This window comes from Berghia stephanieae, chromosome 2 (assembly GCF_034508935.2).
Source record: "Berghia stephanieae isolate SIO BIC M18660-M18661 chromosome 2, UCSD_Bste_1.3, whole genome shotgun sequence".
Taxonomy (NCBI): Eukaryota; Metazoa; Mollusca; class Gastropoda; order Nudibranchia; family Aeolidiidae; genus Berghia; species Berghia stephanieae.
In genome coordinates, this window is record NC_088361.1 from 60,903,142 (window position 1) to 60,916,377 (window position 13,236).

General features: G+C 32.3%; 1 protein-coding gene across 8 annotated transcripts in view; it reads right to left on the reverse strand.

The window, feature by feature from the left end:
- Positions 1 to 13,236, reverse strand: part of LOC144965274 (lysosomal cholesterol signaling protein-like) — a 57,759-nt gene that overhangs the window by 10,893 nt on the left and 33,630 nt on the right. For 3 of the 8 annotated variants that reach the window (XM_078900440.1, XM_078900436.1, XM_078900441.1), the window contains exons 10-16: positions 12,942 to 13,035; positions 11,923 to 12,160; positions 10,886 to 11,196; positions 8,542 to 8,637; positions 7,819 to 7,883; positions 6,308 to 6,349; positions 553 to 696 (exon numbers count right to left, since the gene is read on the reverse strand). In XM_078900440.1, the coding sequence (XP_078756566.1) occupies positions 553 to 696; positions 6,308 to 6,349; positions 7,819 to 7,883; positions 8,542 to 8,637; positions 10,886 to 11,196; positions 11,923 to 12,160; positions 12,942 to 13,035 (990 nt within the window). The remainder of the gene's footprint in view (positions 1 to 552; positions 697 to 6,307; positions 6,350 to 7,818; positions 7,884 to 8,541; positions 8,638 to 10,885; positions 11,197 to 11,922; positions 12,161 to 12,941; positions 13,036 to 13,236) is intronic. The other 5 variants (XM_078900438.1, XM_078900442.1, XM_078900439.1 and 2 more) reach the window with 3 other exon arrangements.

Genomic DNA, 13,236 nt, shown 5'->3' on the forward strand with positions numbered 1-13,236 from the left:
ACAGTAATACACAGGACTGAAAAAGTCTGTTAAGAAGAAGAGGAGGAGGGAGAACATAAGGTTAATAAATGAAAAAAATCAGTTATCATTTGAGAGTGAAATAAAAGAGAACCCACGAATTACATTTTACAAAACTGCCAACTCACAATGCAAGTAAAACAGAATATGACTATAAAAATCAGGATTTTCCCCCAGAGCCAAAATTACAAAAACCTCTTATTATAATCTGGTTCAATAGCATACTAAAACTAAGAACTGAAAGTTTTAATACTGTTTCAATGAAAAATAGACCTAAACAACACTTCAAGAGACTATATATTAATTATATTTCATGTGTAAACATCACTCAATCATCAAGAAAAAAAACAACAAAACAATCATGTAAAGACCTGATTTTTAAAATCCTGTCAAGAGTTACTTATTTAAAAACCCTATAAATTGTTGGGTTTTTTTTTAAACAAGGGAGTTGGCAGTTCTGCATTACACTGTGTAACACAACATTAAAATAAAATTTAAAAAATCAACCAGTTTTTTATAATAACTCAACCATACCTGAAATCTCTCACGATGTCCCTGACACAATTCTCTTGGTGAAATTGGTTGAACTGATGACAGACATTCCTGGTTGTGGTGTCCTGGTCTTCTGGAGCTTTAGGCATACCAACCACTTCAGGAGACGCCATCCAACGCCTCATCCTGGGTAGAATTTGGAAAACAAAAACCAACCCATAAAATTCCTCGCAAAATTTCAACAAGAAAAACATCTTTAAAAATACAAAGTAAAATAATTTAAAGGTGAGATTTCAATAAAATTGGCAACATTACCAAATTAAAAAAAAATATCAGGAACAGATTCGTTAATCTGTCTTTGTTCTTTTTCGTTACTTACCAAAACTATATTTCCCAAAATTATAATAAAATATTAATTTCCTCGCCAATTTCTTTTACACAATCCTTATCAAATAACTGTGTATTTTCCCATTTTTCTCACTGACTTTCACACCTACAGAGACATCATTAAAGTGGTTTACACTATTACCTTCAAATTTTTCAATGTAATTGGTCAAGTCTATAATTCTAAAATACAGAGGTATTTTATGTCTTGATGAATAGAATACGTTTTATAAAAAATCTCTCGTAATCTGGGTAATCTGAATTACACTTTTTAAAAAAATGTGTGCCACCAGGCTATGCCCCTGACAAAAATTGAAATTTCTTCACACATAATTTTATTTGCAATGTCAAATAATGAAATTAAAATAAAAATATATCATAATGATATTGCACCAAGGATATGGGTCCCATAGAACTAGAGTTTATGCCTGTTTTATACAATAAACGGGTGGTAACAATTGCTTGCTACCATTTGGATAAGATGCTAGTACATCACAAAGTTCTTAGTCAAATCATACAGACACAGCTCTTGACCTAATCACTGCTGACTTAACAGAAGTCATCTATACCATAGTTTGATGTGTTTGAAAGGAGAGATTTCAACCAAGTGGGCTATTGGGACCTCATAGAATTCCAAGATGTATTATTATTTTCCCTCTTTCTTTCTAGATTTGTCCTCTAGCTGGCCTCCTTCACCAGTGCAATCATCCTTGGAGGAAGCAGATGCCTATTCATAAAAAAATAATCTCGTACAGATAATTTCTTTTCAACTTCAATCAATTTTCTTTCTAAAGAGGACCTGTTTGTAAATGAGAATGTGAAACTGATTTTTTGGGGATTTTTTTTTTTTTTTGGTGTAAGCTTAGAGTATGAAATATTATTGCTTTGATTTTCATCTAAGGCAAACAATAGCCTGAAATGATGTCATAAACATATTGTAAAGATACATTTTTGTGAAGAAAATAAATTATGACAGTTTCCATGCACGGAGTATCAAACATGTCAAAGAACTTCTGCATACAGGAAGACTTCATGTTCCCACAGTAGACAATCACAACAGAAAACACACAGGTGAACAGATTGACTTCATTGATCACACAAGAAAGAAAATCTTAAATAAATTTGACCAAAATAATACATAGGAATAATTAGAACAAAAGACCACTTTCATAAATTTCCTTTTCGTGTTTTGCTGTGTTTTGGATTTTAAACAAATCAAAATGCTATTCATAATTATACTAATTCCATCACTCGTAGAATCACATTTTACTTAACTTTACTCTTTAAGCAATTTCAAATATAAATGTGGAGCTAAAATTTAAATACAAGTAAAAATCAAAACTTTTACAAAGAGGTATGTTTTCCTACTGCATTGGTGAATAAGACTGCAAACATTTAGAGAAATCATTCAACAACAAATTATATTGTTTAAATTCTACAAGACAGAATTATTTTTCAAATAAAACCTATGAAATTCTTTTTCTCACGATAGTAAATGTTAAAACCTGTTGAAAATAACCAAACTTGTAGGACGTAAGAAGCCATTTCAAAAAAAAAAAAAAAGAAAGAAAGAAAAGAAATAAAATGTGAAGCAGTAAAATCTTACTCCCTCAAATTTCAAATAGGACATGCCAATTTCATTAAAAAAATGATCAGAGAAGTAATAACATCTCTTGACTGATACCCCATCCCATTCATCCAATCCCTTAAAAATACAAATCAATTTGGAAAGTGTTGACTGGAGATGAAAAATTAAACCATTTTATAATCATTTATAATCAATCATGACTGGTTATAAATGATTATAAGATTTCACAATTAAAGCGTGCTGTTTTCAAATTCCTATTATCTACAACTACAACAAATTATATGAAAAGAGTCTATATAACAACACACGTGGGGTGAAAATTTAAAACATCAGCACAATAGATAAATTATAAAATAATATAAAATCTTGAAGCATTGTCATGTAAGATGACTCAAACAAGCGAGGTTTTTTTTTTTTTAAAAGGGAGAGGCCTTTATGTTTCATGGCCAGTATAGGCATTGTGATCCTTAAATCCTATGGCCTCGTAGAGGGAGGGTGACAGGATAAAAGTAATTCTCAGGCTCTAGCACCTTTGCAATGGACAGAAATTGGGTAAAAGTCCATCTTGGGTCTGTTTGATTGTTTCACAAAAATGTGAAACTAGGGGTGACAAGAAAAAAAGCAAAAAAAAAAGCAAATTGACAGAAATTAGGTAAAACGTTCCACTTGTAATTATTTAATCGATTCACAAAACTGTGATACTTGTAATTTGATATATAATAACCATGCATGATATCTTTATTGATTTTTTCATTCCATGCTATTAAATTTTAAAGCAATCTCTTGATCATTCTTACACAGGAGAACCTCTGCATGGTTTTTGATCATCAAAAATGTAAAGATAATCATTGCAGACTTTCTCCACATAATCCTGGGTAGGAAGTTTGCAGCTGTCAGTGTATCTCATTAAAATGGATTTGACACTCTTTAAAACAACACCAACACACAGTGTGTAGATATGACTACCTAGAATGACAGATTAAATAACAGTAGGCGAATGCAAAAGTGAGGTGAGCTTATCAGACCATCAATCTCTTTTATTTGAACTAAATTTGGAAAAACCCAAACCCACAAAAAAGGCAGTAACATATCGAAAATATAAGTCATTAGCTATTGAGAAATTTTAAAATGACATTACTATATTTGGTCTGACCACCAAAGTTGAATGAGCATACACAGCAGATGAAAAAGTTTTTGTTTGTTTGTTTGTTGCTTTAGGTCTCTTCCAACACAATTGAGGTTATATGAGAGACCGCTGAAACAAAAAAACAAGCAATCTAACAAAAATAGTACAAATGTCAATCAAAATCATAACCTAAAGATATCATAAGCTAAATTATAAATAACCAAGAACAAACAGGCAGAGGATTTACAGGAAAAAAAATATCCCCTGTCAAAAATACAATCACAAACCAAAGAAGCAGGATAGGCTAGTAAAGAGAAGAAGAAACGACATCACTATCGGATCGTACACCCATGCGAACATCATAGGTATATGATTCAAGGGTGATGCTCCCATCCAACCACCCGCATGAAAAAGTTTCAATTTTAACCAAATCATGTCTGAACTTCTTGATCACCATGCACTGTTGTCAAACAAAGTTATCACCATAAGGCCTGACACATCATGGTTCACTGAGGAAATTCGGTTGTCAAATCAAATGAAACGAGAAGCGGAAGAAACTTGTCTGAAAACAAGACACAGTACATAGAGAGTTATACAAACAAGCACTAACTGCAACTAAAAAACTGGTAATCGAAACCAAAAGAAAATCTATTCGAGTAAGGTGAACAATAGTAAGGGCAACAGTAAGAAGCTTTTTAATGTTCTGAACAGATTGATGAAAGTTGACAGGGGGAAAAAATCACCGCATCACATCAAAACAAATCAGAACTTGCAAAGCGCTTCAATGATTACTTCATGAATAAAATAGTTACCATTCCATCCAACATGGACAATACAGTCAATAATGCTGAAACTGAAGACAGCATACCACCTATATCATGCTCTTTGTTCATAATTTTGCTCTGCTTCAATAGAACAGGTTAGTGAATTTATTAAGAAAGCCCTAAATAAACAGTACAAACTTGATGTTGTACCACCATGGCTTTTGAAAAAATGTGTAAAGGTAGTCGCACCTGCTAGCATTTTGATTGCAAATAGGTCTATCAAGAATGCAGAAATTCCAACCTGCTTCAAATAAGTTCTAATTAGCCACTCTAGAAAAGAAAGATTTGGACAGCAATCAAAATCAAAATCTACAGGCCAGTCTCAAAACTTCATTTCATTTCAAAATTAATTGAAAGCAATCGTACCCCCAAACAGCTATTTCTATTTTATATTGGTGGTATAAGGAAACTTGCTTCTGGCTTCTTTCTTTTCCTTGAGCTAGATGATTAATCTTTAACTTATCCACATGGATGATTCCTGTTGCCATCAGATGTTTTTTTTTTTTGAGAGACTAACTGTATTCCTTTATGGAATGCCTAGGCGATAGCATATGACAGTGCTGCATGGAAGGCAGAATTGCCACAGACTGTTAATTAAAAAATCAGCACATTTTTGGGAAAAATCAGAATTTGAAAAAATAAAATCTGTATAAACCTAAAATGCATGATTTTCACCCTTGTTTGTTACCAGTTTAAAACAGTGTAGTCTGGTTCAATGGGAACCCATTTTAATTTCAGTGTAAAATAACCACATTTTCTATAATTATAATCTAAAATTCAACTTAAAATATCCAAATTGGAGAAAAAATCTAAATTTGGAAAAAGTTGACTCTCCAATAATCTGTATATGAAGCTGTACCAAAAGGTCGTTATAGTGATGATCGCCACAAAAATACTCCAATAATAACTTATTATGGAAAAACTAAGGAAAAATTAGCTTTCATCAGTTTCTCTGGGTTAAAAAAGGAAAAATAACCCAACAACTGACGATCTAGCATCAAGATTATAGTATAACTATAGCTTTTTTTTTTTAACTTTTAAGAAACTAGTTCTGCTGCTCCATTTGAGCTGGTCCATCAGTTTTTTTCTTTGTCTTACATTATTCAACTGATTGATAGAAAATAATGAAAACAAATTTTCCCCTTAGTTTTTATAACTTAGTATTGGAGTATTTTTGCAGCGAGCGTCACCATAATGACCTCTTGGCACAGCCTAACATACTAATCAAATCTATATGAGTTGCAGATCTGAGAGAGGCGAAATTATCATTTTAAAATTTTAAAAATAACAAATATAGCTTTTTGTGATCACCAGTACATTGGAAAATACTGGATGACTCTACAATAAGATACTAAGTGCTTTTAAATGAAGAAAAATTCCTTTCCAAGCACAATAATCTGGGCTGTAAGCAAGGTTGACCATATAGCAGAGGGGGGAGGGGGAGGAGTAAAGCATTGTTTAATATCTATCTATTTACAAGAAATTCTTTCAAAATTCCTTAAGTTACACGAGGGTCTTAAAGTAGGTAGATTATAGAAATACTGATAGAATGAGTGAACAAGTTAGGATGGGTGATTACAATAGTTATTGATAAGTACATAAAATGTAAACAAAGTAATATAAGAGGTACTTTATATAATACTCTTAACAACATGTATCCAAAACCGATATTCCTCCTTATCACACACAGTTTTTCAGGAGTAAAAGTTAAAGGTATATTCATTTAGTTTTGACAATTCATTTATTTGACATTCTTTTTTAGGAGACAATGTTTGATAAGTAAAGAATGAGTGTTTACACAACATTGAACAAGTATACATGAATAAGATTGGCTAATGTATGACGGAACACGAATAAAAAGGTGCTGGAAGTTACCGAACATAAACTTTGTAGATCCTTCTATGCTTTGACATATACCTGCAAAACATCATCATTGTAACTTTTATACTTTTCTTCCAACGTTTTACATGATTTACAGATTGTTAGTTTCAACCTTTTAAGACAATTTTGAGCCTTAATGCAGCCATCTCCATTTCTATGTATGTGTTGTTTTGATTATAAAAAAAGGTGTAATCAATTCATAACCATGGCAGCTTCAAATACAATACTTAACAAGAAATAAATTAAAATGTGAAATTGATTGTAAGCTTCAATTTAATATACGAAAACAGATCAAATGAATGTTTCGGGTTTGCCCTTTATCAACAAAACAGAATGAATGAAACATTTCAGACGAATGAGATAATGTGGTAGTGGCGTTGTTTAGATGAATAAAACAAAAACATTCTTTTTTTAATGTTTTTGTTTTATTTATCTTAACAACACCACTACCACATTATCTCATTCGTCTGTAGTGTTTCATTCATCCTGTTTTGTTGATAAAGGGCAAACCCGAAACATCAATTTTATCTGTTTTTGTATATTAAATTCAAGCTTACATTCAACTTCACATTGTTATTTATTTCTTCGAGCTTCGAGCAGCAACATTTACATTACTTAACAAGAATAAAACTGTTTGGCATGAGCTATACATTTGGGATTGTATCTATATCTTTATTATTATTTTACTACTGTTTCATTTCTAGGAACACGTTTTATTGAAATTTAGTAGATTAAAAATTAATATAAATAAATAAATAAATAAATAAATAAATAAATAAATAAATAAATAAGTAAATAAATAAATAAATAAATAAATAAATAAATGTTTGTTGTTTGTTTTTAAGGATCTTACGGTGCTTGAGACACATTTAGGTCATTTCAGCGCCAGTAAAATGGAAGAAAATGGGATAGTAAAAAAATCATAGATTTATAATTAAAAGCACAGAAGAAAAGTAAGACAAAGGGAAATGGTTCAAATAGGGAACAGATGTAGATTCCAAGAGCATACCACCAATGTACTTAGTTTGAGATCACCTAAGTCTCATCCAGACACCAGCACAGAATCCCACTATGAGGAACACACTCAAAAGCTTGCATTATACATTCAAAACAACACACATAACAATACATGACAGAGAGATGATTACAAGGAAAAAAATATCATCTTCCAAAACTTTAACTGTACATTTGACTGTTTCCCTCAGAGCCAAGGACTCCGACAAGGGAAATGACAAAACCAAGTAAACTCACTCAAAGACAAAGAGAGAAAGCAAGTTGGAAAACAGATATAGGGATATAGAAGACACAGTAAGTAATCTCCATGCCCACTATGGGCAGTCAGGAACTCCACCCAGAAATAAATAAATAAATGATGAATTTGACCACAAAAACAATAATCTAGAAATAAAACAAAATATAAAATAGCCTACAACTTTAATTATCAAGTTTAAATAAGAATGTCAGGTCAAAGGGTATATAATCAAATGTATTTTAAAAAAGCTTACCTTCGTATCATGGGTGAGAAAAACAACTTTGTGTCAAATCCAAAGACAGCAAATAAAATCAAACCCTGAAAATAAAGCACAAAAAAGACTTCCAGTCATAAAAATGATACAATTCTTCAATGATCACAAACTTGAGACATACCATAATACATATCAATATTATAATTGAAAATAAAATTGGACTGTCGTCCCATTTATGTCTGCAGATACCATAGCTGTCTACAAAATTTTAAACCAAATAAAACAAAAACAAAAAACAAAACAAAACAAACGAAAAATAAACAAGGATATGATTCTCTTCTTTCATTTGTTTGATTTGATGCATGTATATAAACTATTTTTCTTGCTCATTTTTTATTTTTACCAATCAAGAATAAATCCACAACAATACAATCAAAATATAATTAAACTGCAATTGTTAGATTCATTTGAGTTAATCCAGCTTACAAAATTCCTAGCTTTAATATTTCGAAGATCTGGTTCACAGTTTCTCTAGATATAATCCTGAAAATCCACCCATTTCCAATCAATAATAAATTATGTGATAGCATGAAATATTATCTATTATTATTAGTTAATGACATATTGGGGTTTTTCCTTTTTTAAAAATGTTTTTACTACTGAAATATTGTTATGATATTGTGTTACAGATTCATTCAAAGTGAATACTAAATTCATTGCCATATATATTTTTCACGATATGAATTTTAAAAAAAATGTTACCTGTCCATAATTTAAGAAACTATCAAGAAATTCCATCTCTAAATAGATTCCAGAGTTCTCAGAGTGGACCAGTCTCCACGTACACAAAAAGAGACCCTGTCAAAGCAAAGTAGAAAGGTATGATATAAAATTTTAACGAGGAGAAATGCATTTTGGATAAACAAATTAACAAAATAACTAATTCTCTCTAATTAACCACTTACTAAGGCAATAAATCATAATAATGTAATTAATAAACCTATTGACAAATAACTCATTGAAGACGCAGAATTATGGCCCATGTGAATCTCCAGTGATGCAAAATTTTGGACCTTTTTCACACAGCTGGGATTTTAAAAAATTTCTTTAGATAAATTTAAGCTGTTTATTGCATTTAGAATATGCACATGCACATCTCATCCTTGCTCAAAATAATATTTTCTTTGGGTATAAATCATGAATATAATTTTCAACGATAATGTAGGTTCGCTTCGCAGACATCATTGTTGACAAACAATTCTGGGAAAATTTATCAAATTTAGTTTTGTGGGATAAGTAAATGAAATTACAAAAAAATCTATTTAAATGAAAAAAGTAACATTTGAAAAAAAATATTAACAAACGATTAATATTTATTTTACTTTCATATCAATTAGAAAGGCCAGGTGATAGTAAAATAAATGAAAACCTTGTCAAATAATATATATGAGTGAAGTGTCTGCTAATGTAACTTAGGCTGTGGGATGTATTTGTCCTACACATCGTCAATGATTTAATCTAATCTACATTACATTATAAAGTCAAAACAAAACTGTACAACTCAAATTAACAACATGTTATTTATTAGGTTCGAAAATTCTCATACATAGGACTGAGATTGGCAGAAATGGTCAACTCCAAATGATTTTATCAGTTGATGCTAAGCTGGTTGATTTGAAGTCAAAGGGCAGATTTGAGTGTTTTCTTTTACCATTGGAATAATGATGAAAAGAACCAACTTTGCTTATGTCATTTGAAATATTTAGCAAATAATTGTAAAAAGTTTTGCAGCATCGTGCACATGTTTTGTTTAGCACCTTATTTATTTTTTCAGAGTAAATCTTTTTGCTGCCCAGTGTTGGAAAGTTTTAAAAATGTTTTTGACTGTTGGCCAGATGTCATGATTTTCATCCCCAAAATTACCTCATCATAAAATATATGAATTTCTTTTAAATTTAGTTACATAATTTTGTTGACATCTAAAGTCTTTCCATTTTTTCCCCCAGAAACCCTGATTTGTACATACAGTCCAACCAACCATAACAGAACCCTCTATAAGATGGAATATTGTCTAAGACAGAAGGCATCTAATACCTTTAATGTAATTCCCTCTATTTTGACCCTCTGTATAATAAAACATGCCAAATGCGAAACAAACACTAATATTCCACTCCTGTATGACAAATCTCCCTGTGTAAGACTAAAAATTTTCCTTTCATTAATCGCTATTATTATAAACGTTCAATACACTAAAGTTCACTTTTTAAGCAAAAATCTCTTATGGACACAGATGTTATTTATCCACAATGTCAATAACAACAATAGGAACTAGACGAAGACAAACAAGCAAACAAAGAAACAAAAAACTGTAAAAAACATGTTTTTTAGCTTGTACTAGTAATAAATAAGATAACACATAGTTATCTATCGTTAGCTGCGCATTATCTAACAGAAATGGTTAATCGGGCTGTGGGCATATAATCATGTGCTGTGCACTTAAAAAAAAATAAAATTGAGCTTTATATAGCGCAATATCCACTAAATGTGCTCAAAGCGCTTTATAAGGGGTCCCTGGTCAACAGCAACATCTAACATGTAGGACGGGGCATGACGCCTATTAGGCGATATTACAATTTTTCGGACAAAGACAACGCTATTAACGGCCAGGTACTCATTTTACACCTGAGTACGGTGAGAGAATGTGAGTAAAGAGCCTTTTCCAAGGACTCAACTATGCGCCGAGCGCGAGGCTCGAACCCAGGACCTTCCGATCCGAAAACGAGTGTCATACCACTAGACCACATAGCCGCACTTAATGGCCCTTTGTGAAGAAGAAAGAAAACCTTTGTAAGACCAAAACCTGTCCATAACAGAATTTTTTCCCCATGCCCATTCGGTTCTGTCTTACACAAGTTGGAGTGTATATCAAATATAAGTTGCTTTAGTGTTTTGCTTTTCTTAATTGTTTACATTGGGCAAGTTTGTTTTACAAAGATATCTCTGTATCATAGGCGCATGTTTGTTTGCAACCCTAAGTTGACACTGTTCCTGCTGTTTCTCAAGCCCTTCTATGTATGGCTGGATATAAGTATTACATATGACTTACTACAAACATGGATAAGAGGAGCACCAACAACATGATAAGATGATGACTGCTCTGATACTCTTCCTTCAACTGATTCCGGGTAGAATTCCGATTTACTTGAAATTCATCAGGGATCACTTCATCTTGTATACTGACATTAGGAGCATATTTCTTCAAATGCTGCTGACATTCATAACGCTGTTCAGCACTGCACTGACCCACGAGACAGGTTCTTTCTGTTACGTTTTCCATTACACTAAGACTTCTAGTCCTCACTCGATTATTTCCTCTTTCTCTATCTTCTCTTGGAATTAAATCTTCAATACTCGGTGCTGCACAAAAAAAAGTGGGGGGAAAAAACAACAGAAAAATGAAACATTTCAATGGAACATGGTTTCCTTATATTTAAGGCTATATCTGAGAACTATAATTTAAAGTTTGTCTGCAACGGGTCTACAAGGAAAAGGCTTCTCAGTTTCTAAGGACATTTTTCAAAATATTGTATTGTCTCAACAAGGACTTAAGCTCTCACACCCTGAGTTGAATATTGGTTAGTACAAAAGTTCACAGTGAGTTTGAGCCAAAAAAAAAACAAAAAAACAGTAAACAATGAAATCGTTACTTTTGTATCATAGTGCATCTTCAAAGAGACCAACATTATATAACAGAATCAAACTCAACAGCCTCCTATCCCTTCAGACGTGTTTTGGAAATATTTGCTCTAAGTTGATAACTGTCCAGGTGATATCCATTTTTATTTTTGCAACATACAATAAAGGTTTAGAAAGTGAGTAATATCAAACAGACTACTAAATAGGTTAAAAAATAAACGTTGTCAGACTTAAATCTAAAGCGAAATGACACGTGGAGAAATTCCTTTACTCATGCCTCTTTACCAGATTAGATTTTATTGAAATGTGGAAGTAAACTGTGTTCAATTTTCATTCATTTTGAATTCAGGATTGTTAAGCCCAAAACTTTCATAGACATTATTTTACTTAAAATGGAACCTGGATGGAGCAAGTAGCTTCACTTGATGAATAACAAAATCAAATCACCACTGCGTGGTGTAGTACCATTGGCTTGTCCAGTGGTAACATTGTCAATTTCGCCAATTAGAGGCCCGCATTCGTCAAATGTGCCATGGGATGTTCTGGCTCTCTGCGGTGATGATTGTGGAGAGGTCTCTGAGAGTGTAGCATTATGATGCTCTTTGCGCTCCTTTCTTTGCCAAATCATGATAGACGTTATTGTGATCACTATGCAGATTGACAGTAAAGCTGCTGATACTGCTGTCTGTGAGGGCAAAACAAAAAATATTTAGTAATTATAAAATAATTGATGAAATGATAATGATGATAATAAGGAGGAGGAAGAGTAGGAGAAGGAGGAGAAGGAGGAAGAACAGCAGCAGCAGCAGAAGAAGAGGAAGAAGAAGAAGAAGAAGAAGAAGAAGAAGAAGAAGAAGAAGAAGAAGAAGAAGAAGAAGAAGAAGAAGAAGAAGAAGAAGAAGAAGAAGAAGAAGAAGAAGAAGAAGAAGAAGAAGAAGAAGAAGAAGAAGAAGAAGAAGAAGAAAGAAGAAGAAGAAGAAGAAGAAAGAAGAAGAAGAAGAAGAAGAAGAAGAAGAAGAAGAAGAAGAAGAAGAAGAAGAAGAAGAAGAAGAAGAAGAAAGAAGAAGAAGAAGAAGAAGAAGAAGAAGAAGAAGAAGAAGAAGAAGAAGAAGAAGAAGAAGAAGAAGAAGAAGAGAAGAAGAAGAAGAAGAAGAAGAAGAAGAAGAAGAAGAAGAAGAAGAAGAAGAAGAAGAAGAAGAAGAAGAAGAAGAAGAAGAAGAAGAAGAAGAAGAAGAAGAAGAAGAAGAAGAAGAAGAAGAAGAAGAAGAAGAAGAAGAAGAAGAAGAAGAAGAAGAAGAAGAAGAAGAAGAAGAAGAAGAAGAAGAAGAAGAAGAAGAAGAAGAAGAAGAAGAAGAAGAAGAAGAAGAAGAAGAAGAAGAAGAAGAAGAAGAAGAAGAAGAAGAAGAAGAAGAAGAAGAAGAAGAAGAAGAAGACGAAGAAGAGGAAAAAAAGAAGTAATCGTTTACCTGAAACAAGCCAAAGTGGAATGTCGGGTCTACCTCCCTCACAAGATTGTGTTGACCCACCATGAAAATGACACCGGTCAAGAAAACTGGCCCTCTGTGGGAAAAAGATTGAAAGATTATTATAGTGAGTGCATACATAATAGAGGGCCAATGATTACTGTTGAGAGCGTGCATGATCGCATGGTATAAATCAATTACAAACCCCCTGGATTAGATGCTTCTAAGTAACTAAGCAGTATAGCATGATCGTGATGATTGATTGTCAACATATAGTAAACTGAACTGATATCCCTTG